This window comes from Haliotis asinina, chromosome 13 (assembly GCF_037392515.1).
Source record: "Haliotis asinina isolate JCU_RB_2024 chromosome 13, JCU_Hal_asi_v2, whole genome shotgun sequence".
Classification (NCBI taxonomy): Eukaryota; Metazoa; Mollusca; class Gastropoda; order Lepetellida; family Haliotidae; genus Haliotis; species Haliotis asinina.
In genome coordinates, this window is record NC_090292.1 from 19,246,190 (window position 1) to 19,269,948 (window position 23,759).

General features: G+C 39.5%; 1 protein-coding gene across 1 annotated transcript in view; it reads left to right on the plus strand.

Moving 5' to 3' along the window:
* The window catches only part of LOC137259390 (uncharacterized), a 53,928-nt gene extending 38,048 nt beyond the window's left edge, over positions 1-15,880 (plus strand). The window contains exons 3-7 of the mRNA XM_067797058.1: positions 10,511-10,675; positions 11,114-11,252; positions 13,321-13,478; positions 14,803-14,974; positions 15,738-15,880. Coding sequence (XP_067653159.1) covers positions 10,511-10,675; positions 11,114-11,252; positions 13,321-13,478; positions 14,803-14,974; positions 15,738-15,880 — 777 coding nt within the window. The remainder of the gene's footprint in view (positions 1-10,510; positions 10,676-11,113; positions 11,253-13,320; positions 13,479-14,802; positions 14,975-15,737) is intronic.
* The last annotated feature ends 7,879 nt before the right edge of the window (positions 15,881-23,759 follow it).

The following is a 23,759-nucleotide window of genomic DNA, read 5'->3' on the forward strand; positions in this document are numbered from 1 at the left end:
TAATCAACAAACGGTGAAAAGTAAACCAAAGCCAAAGCCTGATGCTTCAAAACAACAAAGTGGTAGACCTCCTAAAGGGTCACAAAATAAAGTTCAATTGTTTAATAAATATGGGTCTCTTGAAGATATGGACGTTTCTGAAAACGTCCATTCTAGGGCACATAGCTTGTCGCCCTCCTAACGAGTGCGGGGTAGATCCCCAATAAATCCCCCCAAAAGATAGTTTATTCCAATAATATTGTACAGTGGAACTGAGGATTGAGGACTAATTTACATGAATTACAGCTATTAGTCCAAGATTTTATACCTTCAGCGATATGTCTCCAGGAGACATATTTAAAACAAACAGATACATTTAATTTTCGTCAGTTTAATGCATATCATTGTTTTGCACCTCCGGGTGATCGGGCCACTGGCGGTTCATCCATTCCAGTCAAACAAAACGTTATTCAAAGCCCTGTTTCACTTAATACTAATATGCAGGCTGTTGCAGTGAGAATTACGTTACATGTAGCGTTTACGCTATGCTCTCTTTATATTTCTCCGTCTTCGACGTTTGCCAGAACTGATCTTCAAGCTCTATATGATCAGCTCCCGAAGCCCTGTATTATAATGGGAGATTTAAATGGGCACAACCCACTCTGGGGTAGTGTAACTACAAACACTAAAGGGAAATTGTTGGAGGACTTTTGTTCTGACAATGATTTATGTATTTATAATGATGGTTCCAACACATATTTACACCCTGGTACAGGGACCTATTCTGCTCTTGACTTGTCATTGACAAATTCCGAACTACTTAATGAATTCGAATGGTCAGTCCACGATGACCTCTGTGGAAGTGACCATTTTCCTACTGTATTAAAAGTTGTAACTCCATCTGATGTTCCTCCATCATCAAGACGAAATTTTAGAAAGGCTAACTGTGCTTTATATGAAACACTGTGTGCTGAAAAACTTAAACCTGAACGTTTTATTGACGTTCCCGCTGCTATTAAATCTTTTTCTGATGTATTGAATTCCATAGCTGATGAGTGTATACCAAATTCCTCTGTAGTTCCACACATAAGAAAACCATGGTTCAACGATGAGTGCAAACAAGCTAGGAGGGCAAGGAAGAAAGCTGAACATTATTTCCGTCGCCATCCTATGGTGCATAATTTAAATAGATTTAAAATTTTAAATGCTAAAGCACGGCGTACTTTTAAACAAAACAAACGCCAATCTTGGCAAAATTATGTGTCCAAAATAAATTCTCGGACACCCATGTCCAAGGTATGGAACATGGTCCAGAAAATCAAAGGTAAAGGTACTAAATCTACTGTCCATCATCTTAAACATGGAGATCAATTGCTTACTGATAAATCAGATATTGCTGATAAACTAGGTGAAACCCTTGCTAAACACTCTTCCTCTTCTAATTATGTACCAAAATTCCAGCAATATCAAAAACAAGAAGAAAAGATAACTATTAATTTCAATTCTGATAATGGTGAAGATTATAATGAAACGTTTTCTATTCATGAACTCCACACTGCTCTTGATCAAGCTCATGACACTGCTACAGGAGCTGATAACATACATTATCAACTCCTGAAGCACTTACCGGAATCCTGCCTAGAAACTCTTCTCAATATTTTTGATGATATTTGGACATCGGGTAACTTTCCTCCGTCATGGCGTGACGCCATAGTAGAACCAATACCTAAACCTGGACGTGATCATACGGATCCGTCCAATTATCGACCTATTTCACTAACTAGCTGTGTTTGCAAGACCATGGAACGCATGATAAATAATCGACTTGTTTGGTACTTGGAAACAAATAATCTTATCACACATATACAGTGTGCTTTCCGTAAAAACAGAAGTACTGTCGATCACTTAGTGCGACTGGAATCATTTGTTAAAAACGCACTAATTAATAAACAACATGCTGTGTCTATCTTTTTTGATCTTGAAAAAGCATATGACACAACCTGGAAACATGGTATTTTGAGGGATTTACATGACTTTGGTTTGCGAGGTCGTTTGCCTCAATTTATTGCCAACTTTTTAAATGACAGACAATTCGAGGTCCGTATGGGTTCTACCCTGTCTGATCATTACAATCAGGGTCAGGGTGTTCCACAAGGCAGTATTTTATCTGTCACTCTTTTTAGCATCAAGATCAACAGTTTATCAAAAGTTTTAAACGATTCAATTGATGGATCGCTTTTCGTGGATGATTTTAATATTTCTCGCCGAGGTAAAAATATGCATACTATTGAACGGCAACTACAGTTGTGTTTAAACAAAATAAATAAATGGTGTCTTGAAAACGGCTTCAAATTTTCGAAGTCCAAAACTAATTGTATACATTTTTGCAGAACATTCAAATTCTAAATGGGGAGGGGACCAAGCTACCCTCCTGCAACTTTATCGATCACTGATCCGGTCAAAACTTGATTATGGCTCCATTGTATATGGTGGAGCCTGTAAAAGCAACCTGAAACTTTTAGATTCTGTTCACCATCAAGGTCTAAGACTTTGTCTTGGCTCCTTTCGAACTTCACCTGTTGACAGCCTGTACGTTGAGGCCGGTGAACCATCTCTTGAGCAGCGATGTATCAAATTAGCTTTACAGTATGTAACAAAATTATATTCCAGTGAGTCAAACCCTGCATATAACTGTGTTTTCAGTCCTCTGTGTGAGGACTTATACAATATGAAATCTTCGCTTGTACCGCCTCTTGGTTTAAGAATTAAACCATTTCTTGCTGCTGCCGGCATTGAGCTGGAAAATATAGCTCCTTCCCGTCTTCTGTCTTCTCCTCCTTGGCAGTTGGTTAGGCCCCAAGTGGACCTAACATTGACCACATTTAAAAAATCAGAAACTAATAAATTACAGTATAAACAAGAATATAATGAATTGAAACATAAATATAACAATTATAAATCCTTATTTACAGATGGGTCCAAGGACGGTGGCGCAGTAGCTTGTGCCACTGTCATTGGATCCAGAACAATATCTTCTAGATTACCAGACAACAGTTCTATTTTTACCGCTGAGGCTAACGCCATATTTACAGCTCTTAGATATATCCAAAGACGCCATCAACATAAACAATATACAATCTATTCCGACTCTCTTTCTTGCCTTCAGGCGATTAAAAATCCTTCTTGTAAACATCCACTTTTAATTGAAATTATTGAATTACATAATGATCTTGCTACTGGCCAGTACGACATCGTCTTCTGTTGGTTACCCAGCCACGTTGGCATTTCCGGTAACGCAATGGCCGACCTTGCTGCTAAGGCAGCACTCAACAAATCTGTGACACCACTTCTTGTTCCTTATTCTGACTACAAAGCCAGCATTAGAGCTTACACTTGTGATCTGATGCAGAAGAAGTGGGACACCCAAGTAGGTATAAATTAACTACATGAAATAAAACCCTACATTGGTTATACATACTTGGGTTGTCAGTCCAGATTTGAAGAAGTCATTTTGCGACGATGTCGTATTGGCCATACAAGATACACTCATGCATACCTTTTAAAAGGTGAGGATCCTCCGCTTTGTATCCCTTGTGATGAGAGAGTCACGGTCAAGCATATTCTCCATCACAAGGGATAAATTGTTCATTGTCAAAACTATCAAGGACCTTTTAAGAACTGTTAGTTGTCATTTAATCATTGGTTTTTTAGAAGAAATTGATTTTTTGGTGGAATTTTGAAAATTATGTTGTGTAAATAGATGCATTTTAATGATTGGTAGTTTGAATTAGTAACTTGAATTGTTGGTGGCTGTACCCTCAAAGGGGGTTGAAGTATTGTAAAATTATTGTCCTCCTGAGAGGGTACGTAAGTCCACAAACATTCACAGTAAATTTAAGTCTACCAATATTTTAATCGTAGCATTCATGTTCTTTTAATTTCGGCTAACTTTTCATACAATCGCCAGCAGCTGAAGGGATGGTGTAAATTCAACTAGGGACCATGCAGCTAGCAAAGGTACTGTAAGTCCCCATGGTTCCTAGTGTGGTGATCTACCTTCTGTTGAGGCACCCATGAAGAGCCACCTCCTCGTGGTGGGTGCTGGGTAACGCTAAGTGCTCTTCTCCCGTGTGGACCCGGGGCAGAATGTGTCTACAGCACCCCATTGCTGGTCGTAAGAGGCGACCAAATTGGGCAACCTGTTGGCCGTGGGTTGCGTCCCGTGTCGGTGGAGGACGGTAGTCTGGTGGTTGAGGGCAGTGGGAGCTCGAACATTGTTCCCTTTGCTCAACACACCACTTTGGCCCCTACTTCACCTAGACGGGTGGTAGAAACGGCCCGGTTCTATCAATCGGCTGGTCATGCCGAGCCCTGAGCACCTAATTGTTATTGCTCTGTGATTATGTGGCTTGGTTGTTTTAGAAATATTACTGACTTGTGTGTTTTTGTATACATTGTGTTACATGAATTTTAAATTTGAACAAATTTGCCTAGATGCTGGTGCCAGAAGGCGATGGCTCATGGGCCAAACTGGTAGAACTTACTGCTGGTGTATATCATCCTTATATCTCTGATATCTGTCTGTTGGACATCCACAGGCGTTAGATATCGCCCTTGTTGGCACTCGGTGGCGGGTGGGGAGTAAAGATGATGAAACGTTATCCATATAAAAATGGCTTTTCAAACTCCCATTAAAAAATCCAAACGTACGCTTGAAAATGATTCTGAAACGGATGATGTTGATCTCATTTCAAAATCTGTTGAATACTGGCCACGATTCTTGGTGATGGAAATACCTGACAAAACCCCAATTAAACTTAACCCTTTTGCTGTTGCAAAGGGCATTCATGGAATAGCGGGTGATATAAAAAATATCAAACGGTTGAGAAGTGGATCAATTCTCATTGAGTGTTGCAAACGACAACAAGCAACAAACCTGATGTCAATTGATGAACTTGTCGGAGTCCCAGTTAGTGTGTCTCCTCACAGATCTCTCAATACCAGCAGAGGAATTATTAGAGATCGTGATAGACTATTCAGTGATATGACTGAATTGGATATTGCTTACGAAATGAGGGATCAAGGTGTTAGATTTGTGAAAAGGTTCACCAGGCGTCAAGGTGCTGAAACAATCAACACAAATACGTACCTGTTTAGCTTTTCATCTCCCACTGCACCAAAATCAGTCAGAGCAGGATACTGTAAAATAGATGTTGACATGTATATCCCTAACCCACTGCGGTGTTTTAAATGTCAGAAATTTGGGCATGGTGTCAATTCCTGTAGAAACAATATAACCTGTGCACATTGCAGTGAAACTACCCATGTCACTGAAGACTGTATCAGTGAGGTCAAAAAATGTACGAACTGTTCTGGGTCTCATTCATCTTCCAGTAAATCTTGTCCAGTTTGGAAAAGAGAGATGGAAATCAGCAAAATAAAATGCACCAAAAACATCACGTATGCAGAGGCAAAGAAACTTGTACCAAATAATGAGCAGATTGATACGTATGCAAATGTGACCAAAGGACACGCAGTATCAACAATGACAGCATCAACTCAATGTCAGACAGATATAACGTTGGTGAATTCTGTCAACCCAAAGCCCATCGTAACATCTGATTCTACTACACAAACTGCTGATCAAATTTCAGCCACAGAGGCCTCTGACGTTTTACCTTCTATGACAATTACATCAAAATCACAGTCAGGTTTACACCATGAACTATCACAAAAGGCACATTCTGGAAAAGACCAAAACGTTAAAGCGTCACGTAAATCGGACAACACATCTTCTCGTGCAAATCAAACTGGTAGACAGTCTAAAGGTTCAGATGATCCCATCAAACTGTACAATAAGTATGGATCATTAGAAGAGATGGATGTCTCAGAAACTATCCACCGTAGAATTGAAAGTTCTTCACCTAAAAGAAATGGGCGAGGTAGGTCCCCAATCAAACCACCCAAGAGATGAATCATTCCCAAATACTAATGCAATGGAATTGTAGAGGACTTAGGACAAACTTAAATGAATTACAGCTACTGAACCAGGAATTGAAACCTTCAGCTCTTTGCCTTCAAGAAACGTATTTGAAGGCGTCAGATACAATTGATATACGACACTTTAGCTCGTATCATTGTTTTTCTCCTCCTGGGGTACGAGCTGCTGGAGGCTCATCTATTTTAGTAAGCGAGGGAGTGATCCACAGCCCTGTGTTGCTGAATGTCAATCTTCAAGCTGTTGCTGTGCGAATTACACTTCACGTTGTGTTTACTTTGTGCTCTTTGTATATTCCACCTTCTTGTGTGCTTCAACAGTCTGATCTCCAGACATTGTATGATCAGTTACCTAAACCATGTATCATCATGGGTGACCTAAATGGCCACAACCCACTCTGGGGTGGTAATGTTACAAACACCAAAGGTAAATTACTGGAGGATTTCATTTCAAATAATGACTTGTGTATTTATAATGACGGTGCAAATACTTATTTACATCCTGGCACAGGAACATATTCAGCGCTTGATTTATCTATTACGGACTCCAACCTTTTGAGTGAATTTGAATGGTCAGTCCACGACGACCTCTGTGGAAGTGACCATTTCCCAACCATACTAAACCCTGTGAATCCATCTGACGTTCCTCCATCATCAAGATGGAATTTTAAAAAGGCTAACTGGCCTTTATATGAAAGTCTCTGTGCTGACCAACTCAAAACTGAACTTTTTAATGATATCCCTGATGCCATAAAATGTTTCTCAGATACACTAAATGAAATAGCTGACGAATGTATCCCAAAGTCCTCTACAGTTCCTCACATACGAAAACCATGGTTTACAGATGAGTGCAAACAAGCTAGGAAGACACGGAAGAAAGCTGAACATTACTTCCGTCGCCATCCTATGGTCCACAATTTAGATAAATTAAAACTCATTAATGCTAAAACACGGCGTACTTTCAAGCCAAGTCAACGTCAGTCTTGGCGCAACTATGTATCAAGAATCAATTCCCGCACGCCCATATCAAAGGTGTGGAATATGATCCGGAAAATAAAGGGTAAGGGATCAAAATCTAGCATCCACCATCTAAAAGATGGGAACAAATTATTGACTAATCAATCAGATATTGCAAACAAACTTGGTGGTACGTTGGCCAAACATTCTTCCTCATCTAATTATGTACCTGAATTCCAAAAATATCAAAAACAGCAGGAAAGGACACCTATTAATTTCAATGCAGATAATGGAGAAGACTACAATGAAACCTTTTCGATACATGAGCTTCATACTGCTCTTGATCAGGCTCACGACATTGCTTCTGGAGCTGATAACATCCATTATCAACTTCTGAAGCACTTACCTGAATCATGTTTGGAGACACTCTTGCATATTTTTGATAACATCTGGACAAGTGGAAACTTCCCTTCGTCGTGGCGTGATGCAATAATTGTTCCCATCCCCAAACCTGGACGTGATCGTACTGATGCTTCCAATTATAGGCCAATTTCATTAACTAGCTGTGTTTGCAAAACCATGGAACGCATGATAAATAATCGACTTGTTTGGTACTTGGAAACCAATAACCTAATAACAGATATTCAATGTGGTTTCCGTAAAAACAGAAGTACTATCGATCATTTAGTGCGTTTAGAATCTTTTGTTAAGAATGCCATAATTAATAAGCAACATGCAGTATCGATTTTTTTCGATTGAGAAAAAGCCTACGACACTACCTGGAAACATGGGATTTTAAGAGATTTACATGACTTTGGCTTACGAGGTCGTTTACCTCAGTTCATAGCCAACTTTTTAAATAACAGGCAATTTCAAGTTAGAGTGGGTTCTACCCTGTCTGATCATTACAATCAGGATCAGGGTGTTCCACAAGGCAGTATTTTGTCTGTAACACTTTTTAGTATAAAGATAAATAGTTTGTCAAAAGTTTTAAACGATTCAATTGATGGATCGTTATTTGTGGATGATCTTAATATTTCTTGTCGTGGTAAAAATATGCATACTATCGAACGGCAACTGCAGCTGTGTTTAAATAAAATAGATAAATGGTGCCTTGAAAACGGCTTTAAATTTTCTAAATCCAAAACTAATTGTATACACTTTTGTAGAAAATGTAAACCGCATAATGATTCTGAACTGTTTCTAAACGGATCTTCCATAAAAGTTGTAAAGGAGGCCAAGTTTTTGGGAATAATGTTTGACTCACATTTGTCGTTTCTACCACATATCAAATCCCTCAAAACTAAATGCCTGAGGGCACTTGACTTGTTGAAAGTCGTTTCAAATTCTAAATGGGGAGGGGATCAAGCTACCCTCCTGCAGCTTTATCGATCACTGATCCGGTCAAAACTTGATTATGGCTCCATTGTATATGGTGGAGCCTGTAAAAGCAACCTAAAACTTTTGGATTCTGTTCACCATCAAGGTCTGAGACTTTGTCTTGGCTCCTTTCGAACTTCACCTGTTGACAGCCTGTGCGTTGAGGCTGATGAGCCATCTCTTGAGCAGCGACGTATAAAATTGGCTTTACAGTATGTAACAAAATTATATTCCAGTGAGTCAAACCCTGCATATAACTGTGTTTTCAGTTCTCTGTATGAGGATTTATACAAAAGGAAATCTTCTCTTGTTCCGCCTCTTGGTTTAAGAATTAAACCATTTCTTTCTTCAGCCGGCATTGAGCTGGAATACATAGCCCCTTCCCGTCTTCTGTCTTCTCCTCCTTGGCAATTGGTTAGGCCCCAAGTGGACCTAACATTAACTACTTTTAAAAAATCAGAAACAAATGAATTACAATACAAACAAGAATATAATCAATTAAGACATAAATATAGCAATTATAAACCTTTATTTACAGATGGGTCCAAGGATGGTGGCGCAGTGGCTTGTGCCACTGTCATTGGATCCAGAACAATATCTTCTAGATTACCAGGTAATAGTTCTATTTTTACAGCAGAAGCTAACGCCATACTAACGGCTCTTAAATATATTGAAAGACACCCTAAACATAAACAGTATATAATTTATTCCGACTCTCTTTCCTGCCTTCAGGCTATTAAAAATATTTCTTGTAACCAACCACTTTTAATTGAAATTGTTGAATTGTATAATGATCTTGCTACTGGCCAATGCGACATCGTCCTTTGTTGGTTACCCAGTCACGTAGGCATTTCTGGCAACACAATGGCCGATCTTGCTGCGAAGGCAGCACTCAACAAATCTGTGACACCACTTCTTATTCCTTACTCAGATTATAAAGCTACAATAAGATCTTACATCCGTGATCTGATGCAGAAGAAGTGGGATACCCAGGTAGGTCTAAATAAATTACATGAAATAAAACCTTATATCGGTTATACTTACTTGGGTTGTCAGTCCAGATTTGAGGAGGTCATTATGCGACGATGTCGCATTGGCCACACAAGGTATACTCATGAATACCTATTGAAAGGCGAGGATCCTCTGTTCTGCATCCCTTGTGATGAAAGAATCACAGTCAAGCATATTTTGCTTGACTGTGTTGAGTATTCTATCACAAGGGATAACTATTTTAAATCACGAACTTTGAAGGATCTTTTTAGTAACGTAAATTCTCATTTAATTATTGCATTTTTAAAAGTATTAGATTTGTTAAGTGATTTGTAAATAGATATATATATTATGGATGGAAGTTTGAATTAGTAACTAAGATTGTTAGTGGCTGTATCCTCGAGGGGGGTTAAAGTACTGTAAAATTATTGTCCCCCTGAGAGGATACGTAAGTCCCAAAACATTTGAAGTAAATTTGAACTTACCAGGATTTTTAGACGTAGTACTCCTCTATTTTAATCGTGGCTACATTTCTTACAATCGCCAACAGCTGAAGGGATGGTGTAAATCCAGCTAGGGTCCATGCAGGTAGCAAAGGTACTGTAAGTCCCCATGGTCCCTAGTGTGGTGATCTACCTTCGGTTGTTGGCGATATATATAGCCTGTTTTTTATATTGCATCGTCTAAATAGCGATATTAGTTTTAAAGCTCCACGCTAGTTTTATTTCAAATTGTGATAATCTGGTTGTTTTACTGTCCTTCGATGACAGGTTTTTATAATATACATATAGTCCTGTTCATTGTTAAATGTTCCCGTCACGATATGGCTGCAATATTGTCAAGGTGACGTTAAATATTAACTCACTCACTCACTCACCTTCTGTTGTTGGCGATCTATAGTCTGTTTTTATATTGTATTGTCTAAATAGTGCTATTAGTTTTAACTTTCCATGCTAGTTTTAATTGAAACTGTGATATTCTAGTTGTTTTACTGTCCTTCGTTGACGGGTTTTTATGATTTATATATGCTCTTTTTCATTGTTGAATGTTCTCGTCACGATATGGCTGAGATATTGCCGATGTGACGTTAAGTATTAACTTACTCACTCACTCACTCTCGTGACGATATGGCTGCAACATTGCCGATGTGACGTTAATTATTAACTCACTCACTCACTCTCTAAAATAATACAATTGTATGCTTTAGACAATGACTGTTGTGAGAACGGACACCACCTTCACCAGCGGGACCAAGACGAAGCCACATACGTATGGCAGAGCAGAAGACTGTTACTCATACTCAGGAACATGCAAGCGAATCGGAACCTTTCGCATCAACACGCTGGGTACAGGGATGAAGTTCGCCACTGACGTGAGTTATACATTTCTGGTAGTATCAGCAATGTTAATATAAAACACCGGTAGAAGGGGTTAGAATAAATAGAAGTTTAAATCCAAATATTTTTATATCTTTTTAGTGTTTAGAGTTTTAGTATTTGAAATAGGGGAACAGGGGAAGAAAATGTATGTAAATGTTTGCCAAACAGTCTTTGAAATATCAAACACAAGCAGGATAAAATGATTTTATGTGCGTAAATAAAACTAGTTCAAGAACATTTAAAAGTCCTCCGTTTATGAAGATATGCAGAAACTGTAGTTAATCTTGTTGTTATTCTAAGTTAAATTGAAAACCATGAATAGTCTATTAATATCACATGATTATGTCTATATCATCACCTTGCTTCCTTGATCAGAGCAAAATTAAGACTTGTTATGACAAATACATTTTAGTAGATCTTCTCACATACAGCTACAGTGGACTGCCTCTGGATCTAGATCCAAAGTGCACAGTATTACCCGGACACACGATGGCGCCGTCATTGATCTGGTGTGTGGAGGCTGGTGTGGGAGATGTGATCCTGTTGGAGACATGATCCTCTACCCTAACAGTCAGGATACTCAGCTATAGACCCGGCACTCTGACATGCATGGACACACCCATATATGTATTGTATGATGGCACTTTGACATGCATGGACACACCCATATATGTATCGTATGATGGCACTTTGACATGCATGGACACACCCATATATGTATTGTATGATGGCACTTTGACATGCATGGACACACCCATATATGTATCGTATGATGGCACTTTGACATGCATGGGCACACCCATATATGTATTGTATGATGGCACTTTGACATGCATGGACACACCCATATATGTATTATATGATGGCACTTAAACATGCATGGACGCACCCCCATATGCATCGTATGATGGCACTTTGACATACGTGGACACACCGCTATATGTATCGTATGATGGCACTTTATTTGCATGAGACATTGGCACTTTGAATTCCAAGTTGCCACTTGCCACTGATTGAAAGCTTTACTTTAATATTTGTGATATACACAACAATGTGAGAATAAGGAAATAGTTATACGTGAAGTTAAGCAAAGATATCAAGATCTGTAAAATCCTGACATTCAAAATTGGCATTCTAGTGTAACGTCATCATCTTTTCTGTTCCACCCTTGAACCTGAAAAATACATACTGGAACTCTATCATAGCAAGGACCACATGCGTATTTTAAGCAAATTACTCAGTTTATGTCACAAGCTGAATTTGGTAAAACAAAGCTATAATAAGAGTATAAATGTTACAAAAGACGAATGTTTTACTTGTATGTACATACTTTTCCGTACATATAATCTGTATTTATTAGCATAAGTTTCCATCAAGATTAAATTTTACACAACTTGAAAAAAATACAAAACAAATGTACGTATATTGAAGTCTAAGGCCATTTTTCGAAGCATAAGCTGCCTGTATGAAAATGAATTCATTAAATTATTTTATCTGTCCATCCGCAAAATATTGATTTCAGTTTTTGTAATCTTGGCCTCAAATACAGAAATAAATTTCTTCTTCTGTATGCTAGTAGTTTTATTGTTCGTTAAGATGTTGTGCATAATTCCAAATGTAATGCAGAATACCATTCCATCCATTGATAAAATGTCACGGAATGTTATGATCAGCCACCCGTAGGTACAAACAATTTTATAAGACGTAAACCTTGCAATTAATCTCTTTTGCATGAAGCTAATATTAACCTTTTGCAAGGAGGTAATATTCATCTCTTGCATGAAGGTCATATTCAGTAGTTATAAATGTTGATCAAGCCTTAGTTCACTGCTGTGAGTTTGTAATAGTCACGTCATGTCCTTTAGGGATGAGTGGGATGTAGTGAAGTGGGGCTAAGATATGTGTGTGTGCGCGGTTGTACCCGATAAGTTAAAGGGAAACAAAACCCGGCAATTGTTATTTCAGTTTATGCTGCCAAATATCAGTGGAAGAAAGGAAACAGGTCTGGCAGATTGATTACATACAAATATCGAGAATAGTAAAGTATACGCATCTGTAAAGGCGCAGGGCCTAACAACGGACATCTGATGTGCTGCCTGGCTCTTTACACAGTCGATTGTAAGGGATTCCTTTCCGTTCAGTTGGACTGATGTGGAAATTACATGATATGAACGGATGGTGATTCTGAATAGGGCTGTGTCATTATATGGGGTTGTCAATAATGCTCGGCCAAAAGTATACTGATATTCTAGCCAACTGACTACTGAGGGTGGATCGATAAGAACCGAAATCTATTCATTTTGCATAACAGCAACAAGAAGAAAACTGTGTTATTATGTATGAACTGCCATCTTATGTGACGGTGGAAGGTGGGAGGTAGAGAAGTTGATTTCAAACAGACGCTTATGTACCACACACAGACAGGTTACAGTGATCATTGTTATGATTTACAGATTAGAGATATATGCAGCAGAGAGGGTTTGGGTGGTCCTGGGCTGATAATGCCCATCATCAGCTGAGAGCCTTTGCCCCCTCTACACGCAGCCCAGACAACGAATGGGACTTCTCCCAGGAAACGCTGCCCACTCGAACCAACCAAGAACCCTCAGGAGAACATGAGGGTTTCCCAACACTGCAGCCTTCTGCATTACCCAGAGTGTCAGAAGAGTTGTGCTCCCGTTTGAGAACCCGGACACTCTCCCGATCTGCGCCAAGATCTGTACCAAATCAAGGGCACACAGGACAGTGCTGAGCGTGACGACAGTGCACCTGGGATGGAAGCGAGACATTTCTAAGGCGAGGTCTGCATATTCATCATGGTTTTAATTTTAACTCTCTCACTCTTCATAAAATGCTGACTACCAGCTTGATGAAGCCCAGAGATGAAGCCTAGATCTGCATATACAGCATGGGAGTTCTGGAACATGCTACGTTGGTCGATATGCCTTTACTGTTTTCATCACCAGCATGGTAACCATTCTTCATCCTTGTTGGTGATCTACAGCTCGTTATACATATTGTACTGTTGTCCCCAGTGATTTATATTTTTGTTTTGTTTATTTTTTTATGACAGCGTTTTAGTTTTAAAGATCACGTATATCCTAAAGGGGTACAAATACATAAATCATTTATTGACATCGTTATGAATGAAACGCCGTTATTAAAAGTACTCATTTCGACATTTAATTATCTTGAATTGACCTTTTTGACAACAGTGTACAATTCTCTCCCGCGAACGAAATTTCAACCAGAGGGGTGTGCCTCAGTGACGTAAATTGGGGTATGCCTGTATTATTCATCTAAATTTCAGGGGATGGCATAGATAATGACGGTATTACACTATAATATATATGAATAATTCCGGTCAATAGTACGGTTTGAGCCTCGGTTGATAGGCCGTATGATATGTTCACGAATAACGTCGTTTCCTGGTTTTAAAGTGACTAAAGACATTTTGCTTCCAGAATGTACAATCGTAAAGGCGCTTAGATAATGATGTTATTTCACAGTGTAATATATGAATTATTCCTGTCGGTGGTGTGGTGTTAGCTTCAGTTGCCAGATAGATTTTAAGTTGTTTCAAAGGCATTTAGAAGTTGGAGGAATCAAACAAAAAGTGCTTTATGGTTCAACTTCTTTATTATACAAGGTCACAACGTTTCGAGACAGATTCTAGTCTCTTCTTCAGGTGAAGAGACTAGAATCTGTCTCGAAACGCTGTGACCTTGTATAATAAAGAAGTTGAACCATAAAGCACTTTTAGTCAGATAGATTTTACTCAGTAATATCTGAAAAATATACAGCATGTAGTATGTTGAGCATTTGTACATCTGTATGTGTTTCACGGTCACTGAATGCATGTACGGAGAAAATGCTGTTGGTTTTACTTCAGCTGCACTGTTTCAATACAGAAGCATTAACAATGTGTGTTCATTTATTACAATTTTGGACAGACGTGACATATATATTATGCTGTATAAATCTGTAGCTGTATAAATCGGCAGCTGTCAAACCCGGCAAGTTGTCATCACCAGCTGCAGTAGCGAGAGTGCGAGCGTCAATAACGACGATGTGGAAGATTTTAAGACACGCCTACCAACATTGAGTGATTATTCTGCAGATGACATTTTCAGACGAAACTGGTTTGATGTTTCGCGCACTACCAGACAAGACCCTTGCTAAAAATGTTGAATCTGCCAAGGGAGGTTTAGTGACCCCCGACTCAGGTTCCAACTCAAATATACCAATACAGACAAAAGCTCCTCACAACACGACCAAACACTCGGTGGCAGGTACGAGACAGTTTATTACCGGAACTGTAGTTACACGCATGCGCGGTCAAAGGGAGATAACTTAATACACGCATAGTTTGCATTCGTATTCACATACACAACAGGAGGAAAGGTTTCAAAAGAACGTTCAGCTGTAATGCTATGTTGCAGTATGACTGGAGAAAAACTCAAACCATTCGTGATCGGTATATCCAAAAGCCTAAGCGTTTCTGAAACTTTGCAAACCCGGACAGTCAATCTGTGATATGGTGTGCAAACAAGGCGGGGGTGACCAGCGTTCTGTATCATGATTGGCTAGAACAGATTAACATACATATGGGGGAAACAAAGGCGGATGATCATCTTACTTATGGATAACGCACCATGCAAAGCCCACGGAGGGTCACCCAGTAATGCCACGCTCAGTTATTTGCCCGCCAGAACTACTTACGTTTTACACCCTCTTGACCAAGGAAGCGTCCAGGCATTTATAGTGAGATACAAATCACATCTCCTGAAGTCCCTCATTACGAGAATGGAAGGGACTGTTTAGGCAGATGAGTTAGCAGTACTCAACGCGGTTCACTGGATTTCCAGGGTTAGTGAGAGACATCGGAAGACACCGTTAGGAGGTGTTTTGCCTCCTGTGGTTTTGATGTCAGTCCTGTCAGAGAGGAGATCGATGACAAAGATGAGATTCCCTTGTCTAGGCAAAATATGTCCACTCTCTCCTCTGACATGACGACTGCTTATTTTGTCATCAGTGACATGGCCATCCCTACAGAAAACCGCGACACGCAGGAGGATCAACTGTTGACGGCAATAACCAAGGAAGAAGACAAAATGATGTCTTCCTCCCACGAAGAGACAGAAGTTCCAGTTGAGCAGTCCTCCATGACAATGAGAGACTTTATTGTACGACAATGAAGCAGTTTGCTTTGTCAAGAGAGACGCGCTTGCTGCCTGACATTGAAATTTAGAAAGTGTTGCTGAGATAATCGTTCTCGAATCATCAGTTGTGAATAGACAAACCAAGATGTCTGAAATTTTTCAAATGTGTTACAAAATGTGTGAATGAAAGATAATATGAGCTGCAATATTTGTCTTGTGTATTGCATTGTCAATAGGTACAGTAATTGAAGGTAATTGATATAACAATGTTCAGTAACCATGTCAGCTCTAAAATTCCTTGTTCAAACCGGATACTTTCATCAATCCCAAAGGGAGCTGGTTTAGACACCTTACACTGTAGTACATGTAGAGCCCATGTTATTGATAACACATTCAGGACTTGTACAAATTGGTTCCATAGTATTAGCAACATGTTCATGACTTGCATCGGTTTGTATAATTTAGGATTTCAAAATGACCTCAGACTAGTTTTAATGAAAATCGGTGGTAGTCAAGATGTTATACTGTCCTTCGATGAGAGCTATTTTGAAAAAAATGTATAATTATATTTATCATGTTTGTACTAAATGACTTTTTGTTTTTGTCGTCACGTTATGGCTGAAATATTGCCGATGTGGCGTAAAATGTTAACCCATTAACTTAATTACCTTAATCACTGCCGTTTGCACTGACACTGACTATTGCATACGTGTGACATAAAACTTACTTTAGCACAGTATCTAATATTGTAGCTGCGAAAAAAAGACGAACTGTTCATATTGTGGGAGGTCATCTCACGACTATCAAATAACATCCACTGACAGCACCATATTAATATTGCAGAATGAACAAAGCTCGTAAATATCCTGTAGATCAATTGCCAGTGTCTAAACATAATGTGTGGGCTGGTTCATTTACAGACAATTTCGTGTCTTGTTTTCTTTCTCACTGTGCCGGACGAGGCAAGGTGTACAAGCAAAGCAGCATGATGCTCAAGGCGTTGGGAGAACTGCTAACTCATGTTGTGAGGTATGGTGATTATCAGCGTGATGTATTGTGCACATTCTTTGAATGACATCAAAGGCTGTGTGTATCTTCTTGGGGCGATGGGGTGCCATTTGGCCAAACTGCTCCCTTGTCACGCCGAACGCCCATACGGGTGCAACATCTGAAACCAATGTCCGGTGTTCCCCGCCCTGATTTTGCTGGAATACTGCTGAATTGCTCATTCACAATTTCTGTTTGTCAACTCGCAGTACGCAACGCTACCATTTATTAGCATAAATAATATGTGTAAAAGGAAACAGTAGCTGATTACAGGTCTTCTTTCTCTTTTCTTTCTTTTTTTCACGTCAATGGTTTGCTGTTTACAATAAGCTAAGCAGAAATATTGTGATGGACCAAGTCCGCGGGGAGAGTTGAACACCTCACACCCATCCAATTTGTCAGAGGTCATACGTGAAGCGTATGTATGATCAATATTTTGATTGTTTGATTCTATATTTCAATTAATCAGAATTGCTGGCATTCCCTTATTTGTCTGGGGTCATATTTTCCTCTCAGGTTAATGTTTCTTCTGGAGTTTATCCCGGTCCATTGTCTGGATTTGAGCGTCCTTGCAGCCAGCTATAATCGTTGTGACAGACGAGGTGTCAACCTGTCGTCGCTGATGATGACGTGTGATGTGCCACATACACTCTACTGTGAAAGGGTGTGCACAATGACTACAGGGTGCAATTCCTTCTTCTATAGCCCTCGTACGAGCACCTGCCGTTTTCATCGTGATGTTTTCAGCGGTCGACTTGATGAAGCTGAGCAGAATACTATCAGTCAGCAAGACCAGTACTACTACAGAGAACAAGGTGAACAGGTCAATTTTAGAGAGAAAGTATTGAGACATGGATTTTACTCATTACTAACCATTTCTATTCTTGCGAGTGGGAGGATGTATTACTCAAGATAATAATGTGAACAGCAACTCTGTTTAATGCTTAACACTTTCAAACAAAACCCAATCGTTTCTGTTTTCAAGTTGTTTGTCTGGACCAATACAGTATTATATCTAAGACATATATTACATATATCCTCAAAACACCAGAAGATTCATTTCTTCCTGTCTCCGCAGGTGGTCTGAATAATGGAACGGTGGAACTGTTTACACGGATTCTCTTTGGTCCTGATTTCTACAAAGGGAAGTATGTCTTTAAGCAACAACACATGAAGAGTCATCAGATGAAACTGTATTCTTTCCTTCGAAGAATTGACAAAATTTCGTCCATTGCATATCTCTCGACTCCAAGAAGTCTTCTGGTTTCATTCGCGAGACCCGGCGCAATCTGGAGGGCACCTGTAGATAGTTCCGATAATTGGAATATCGTTGTCAACAATTCTGCTACAAACATGGGTGTGGATGAAGGCCGACGGCTTTTGTTTTTCACTGGTATTCACAAGGGCAAACATTATCTTGGAAAGATACACTTAGGGTGCTATCATCTTCAAAGACTCAATGAAAATAACCAGTTTAACAGTTTGGCAGTATTGCCAGGGCGTCAGTTGATATGTGTGGGCAGAAATGATAACATAGTTTTGATAGGCTATGATGGTAAGGTGATGAGAGTTCTGAAGACTAGACCCCAAACACGTATTGCCACAAACCCGTCTCTTGGTTCTGATCATGTCTTGTACTGCAGTGAATCCACACATATCACACAAATATCTTTGCTAAAGGATGGCATTATTAAGATTACCAGGTTAAAGGTTGCAGGTCTTCGACAAAGTCCCTCGACTCTGATATATGATGGGAACAATACACTCTATGTCACTGTTTATGGGGGCATTCTTACTATTGATATTTTGAAAATGAAGGTGGGATATACTATAGCAACCCCAAATCCTTACATTCGAATGCTTGTTCTTCTCTAATGCTCTATTCACCTTTACACAAGTTCACCATTTTATGTCTAAAACAAGGCTGCGAAAACAGTGAAAACGTCAAGGAAACATTAAAAGTTATTTTGTTTTCCTAGACCTTATGAACAAAACGTCTGATCTATGTACAGATAATAGAACTCAATTAAGCCATGCAGTTGGTGAACAAAATGGAAAAGACCCTAGAGAGGTCTTCAATAACTAGTTGTCTCTGTATCATGGTCTGTACTTTAACTGTTCAGCCTTGTACCATACATTTAGGCATTGTCACCTTCCGTAATTACTACTTGACTTCATCCTCAGGTTAGTCAAACTTTTCGTTTTTAATAGGAACACTTTCAAGATCATATTTGATATCTGTCATGTCAACAAAATGGTTATATAAAAAGAGAACAAAACACAACTTTGGACGATTTTCACAGTGAGGGGTTTACGTTTATTCAGCAATGTTCCATCTACATGGCAGCTGTCTATCATTAATCGTGTCTCTACCAGATGATCCAGTGATTGACGGCATAAGTATGAAAATGTTGACATTCAAGTCTGTGTCTGGAAATACAAGCCTTCATTGTCAGTTCAGAGCCATCCATTTATTGTTCCACACCTCTAACCCTGATTTCATCAAACGTGTTTCATGTCCATGTGACAGTTTTTCATTGCTGTTTACGTCAGTTCATGGTCTTGTTTCCTACACATGTACAAGCTAAAATAATACAGTCTTACATTTTTCTGTTTGTTGTTTCATTTTGCACTTCAGAATGTTCTATGTATGTAACAGATGTTTATGAATTAAAGAGACTTGACCAGACCCTGAATGAGTAAAGTTTTAACGATGTCCAGGCTTCATTTCATCTATATAGCGATAGAAGTGTACCAGGCAGGCAAACCTCTTATTTGAGCACAGAGTTATTGCATTGGAAAAAGTAACCATGTGAGTCTCATGGCAGATCCATAACGTGCCCTTCAGGAATTAATCGTGATGTCCATAAGAAATTGTAACAAAAGTGGTACCATGACATCTTTGAACCAATGCTGGGTGATGGCTGGTGTGACGGTGAGTAGGACAGCATATATTTCATTAGGTCCAAAATGAAATGCTTGTCGAGATCGAAACCGAAATCGAGAAACCGCAAAATTTATACCCGTACAATTGTGCAGAAGGTTGTGTTGGAGTGTGTTTTCCCACTGTGAATCATCACATGAAGATCAGAAGTGGCATTTAGTGAAATGCAAGCATATGATATGGGCTGCCGAGGCAAATCTTGTGTCCCTACCAAACTTACAATGTATCCGTCAGTAAGAACAGGAGAACCCTCCTCTGTCCAGTTACTAGAGTAACACACCTGACAACACTGAATGACGAGTGAGTATAGTTTCACCCCGCACTAACATTCCAGTTATATGGCATTCTGGACTAGACAGTCAAATGCCCAACAGCACGGGCAGGGCTACAGGCTAATGAGACACGATGAAATGAATCAACCAAGCAGGCAAGCCTGACAACCCTATCCTGATAGTCGCCTCTTACGTTTAACATGGGTTGTTGAAGATCAATTCAAAAGCGGTTCTTCACGGTGTGATCAGTCAGTGACACCATAGGTTTCAACTGTTGTCGTCTTCTTTTGTTACTGCCAGAACAAGTACGTTCAATACTCTGGAGATGTACGTAAAACATGATTTAAAATTACTATGATCAGGTAACGCCATTGTCATTGTCAACCTGGGATGTAATTTAGGGGAAGTGAGCTAATCACCCAAACTTGTCACTTGGTGTATATTGAACAGCAAAGGAAACGCAACTCTGGATTTCTGTTGAGATGACTTAAACATGAACGACTGACTTTTATGAGATGTCAGTTTTTCGAAAACTGCGTTTCTTTTGTTGTTCACTATACATGTAACATTTAACATTTAATTTATACATTTAATGTAAAACTCAGAAACGAAATGCATTGTTTATGCCCTAGAGTTATCATTTGTCAGATATGATGAATACCTTGACAACGGGAGCGTGTGTTAGATTAGGGAACCTAATGGTATAATGCAGTTGTAATTACTGGTATCTAGTTCAATCAGTCGAGTTCATCAGTGTGTCGAGGGATCGCTTTAACCACCAGGATACCCCACTGACGCCACTTTTAATCTTCTGGTAGGCGATCTCAAGACTATCAAATGACATTTACCGATAACAACGTATTAATATTGCAGGCGGAGGCCAAGCTCTTCAATATCGTGCCCATCAATCGTTAGCGTTTAAACTTTATGTTTGATTTGGTACACCTAGGGACAGGTCTAGACCTTCCACTGAGAATGTACCATATATGTTCAATTGGGGACAGATCTGGGGACTTAGAGGGCCAGTCCAATGTCTGTATGCCCTCTCGTCGGTGATGACCTGTGACAGTTTGGACCCGATGTGGTCTGGCATTATCATCTTGGAATCCTGCCGATGATTCTAGTCAGTGGAGCCACGACAGAACGCAAAATTTCGTCAACGTATCGCTGACCAGTCAGTGATCCGTTACCAATGAGCAGATCTGTCGTGTGCAACCACATCCCACAACATGACACTACAACCATATCGATAATTTCAGCCAATGACATACAGCTCACTGATACAGCACCAACAACGTATTCTGCCATCTGTGAATCTGAGCAAAGCCTTGACTCAACTGAGATCACGGTGTAACACCCATGGCGCAAAGCACGTTCCTGACGCGACCTTGCTGATGCCAAACTTTGGTGCCTATGGTGAGCTGTAAGAGTAATTCTTTTCAAAGGCCACCTTGCTTTCAGACGGCGTGAAGAGCTGAGTTTTAAGGATTGGGAGTCGCCAGTGAGTACACGGAATTCCCTATTGATGGCAAGTGCTCATTTGAACCAGTGGCGTAGGGTTACACTTTTTGATTGACCCAACATTCGGGTAACTTGACACAATGATATAGCCCCTCTATCGTCCACACAATTCTCCATTTTGTTTGTTCATCGAGATACTGCCTCGGAGGTCTTTTTCAGCATGTTTTCAGCTCTTTTGCATCAGTGATTGCGTTTACAGGGGTTACGTGTGCACGTGCATCACGTGTTTCTAATGCAGCATGTGGTATTTCATTGTCATTGGGTGTTGCATTCGCGTACAACGCTACGGTAAAGCAGCCTTTCACCTTAACTTGTTGCATTCAATTTCTAAGGTCCCTTATTTTTGGTCGATAGTACATATATATATATAGACACACACACACACACACACACGTACGTACGTGCGTGCATGCATGTCAGCCCTTCAGTAAAACACTGTTTTCATGCGCAATGTTGCATGAAATAAAAGCACAAATTAAACGTCACATCCAACACAAATTACAACTTTGAAGATCCCTTTTAGTATCGACTTACAGTAGCAAATTATCAAAAATGCCAATTCAACTTATAAAGTAGAAAAATAACGCGATTGAAAAAATCCCGCAAAATCAGAGTTCAAACGATTCACTAATTTCAACCCAGCGCTGGGGGAAAAGGTGACTTCAACAGCTGAGCTGCGCCCATAGCGCTCAGCTCAGTGATTAGGTTTGCTTTTTTGCTGATAGGTTCAGTCTTTTGTCATAATACAAATATTGTCACCTATTCCACTGTCATATTTTACAGTAAAACATTGACTTAATTTGTAATATTTTATGGAACAAAGGCACAAATTAAACATTTTGTCTTTCTTCTGTAAACTGTTTAATGGAGGACAGACGGCATGAGTATCACAAACTGCTTCAAGTGGACGGATGCCTTTGTTTGATGTTTAAGCTCACTTTTAGCAAAATTCCAGTTATATGGCGATGGTCTGTAAATAATTAGTTTGGATCAGACTGTGGTTAACATGAACATCGATCTACGCAATTGGGATACGATGACATGTGATCAGTCCGCGATCTCATTAGTCAACTCTTTCGACAAGCAGGGTTGCTGAAGATCTATTCTAACCCGTATCTTCAGGGTTTTGGTGATTGAAGAGTGTTTTTAGCTTTATCGTACCGTGATTACAAGCCAACAAAAGTTCTGATAAATATGGCATAAAAAGAGTGTGAAACACCCAGGTAGGAATCCATATATTTTATGACTCTGAACAATTCCTGGTACTTAAGTGGTTCTGAGACCAGGCATGAAGTCATTTTACGAGAACGTCATTTTTACGGATGTTTGTCTCGAGTTCTTACAACACTGAGAGAGTGAGTTTAGGTGTCTATAATTACTCGAATATCTAGACGAAACAATCCAGGAATGAACATCATGAACATCATTCTACACAACTGAGATACGATGATGTGTCAACCAAGTTTACAAGCCTAACCATCTGATGCCGTTAGTTGCCTCTTACATCAAGCATGGGTTGTTGAAGATCAATTCTAACCCGTATCTTCATGTGTTCCTATTGTTACAGGGCCATGGAGATATTGATGGAATATTACCAACGCTTGGAGAGCGCGTGTAAGTCATGCATATTATTTTCATTTAATTGTAATATACATGTTACAAGCGTCTTCTGGAATGATCTACATCCAGTTTGCGTCCAGGCAGGCACATGTACCAAACGTACTGTACATCCGCATGGTCTAATGCTGGTGATCTTCAGCCAATATTGTCATGAATGTATTCGTTTAATTCTAAAGACACATGCTAGATTTAAATCTCTACCTAGTTATGATGATCTAGTTCTTTTGGATCAGACAGACAGATTAATGACATAATGTTGCGCTTATCGTGAATTTATAACTCTTTAAAGTCACGGTATAGCTGAACTGGTGTCGATGTGACTTTTGATATGAACTCATGCGCACAAACTATCAAAGTCCAGTGCACAGAATGAAACAGACAGCATCGAGTTCAGATGCTATTTTTGTTTTATTTCAAGGGCATGTCTGTAAGAGCTTTGATAACAATGACCAAATTATACAAAGCACTGACGAACGAATTTAGGTATTTTCGCATTTGGTAATTGCAGGAT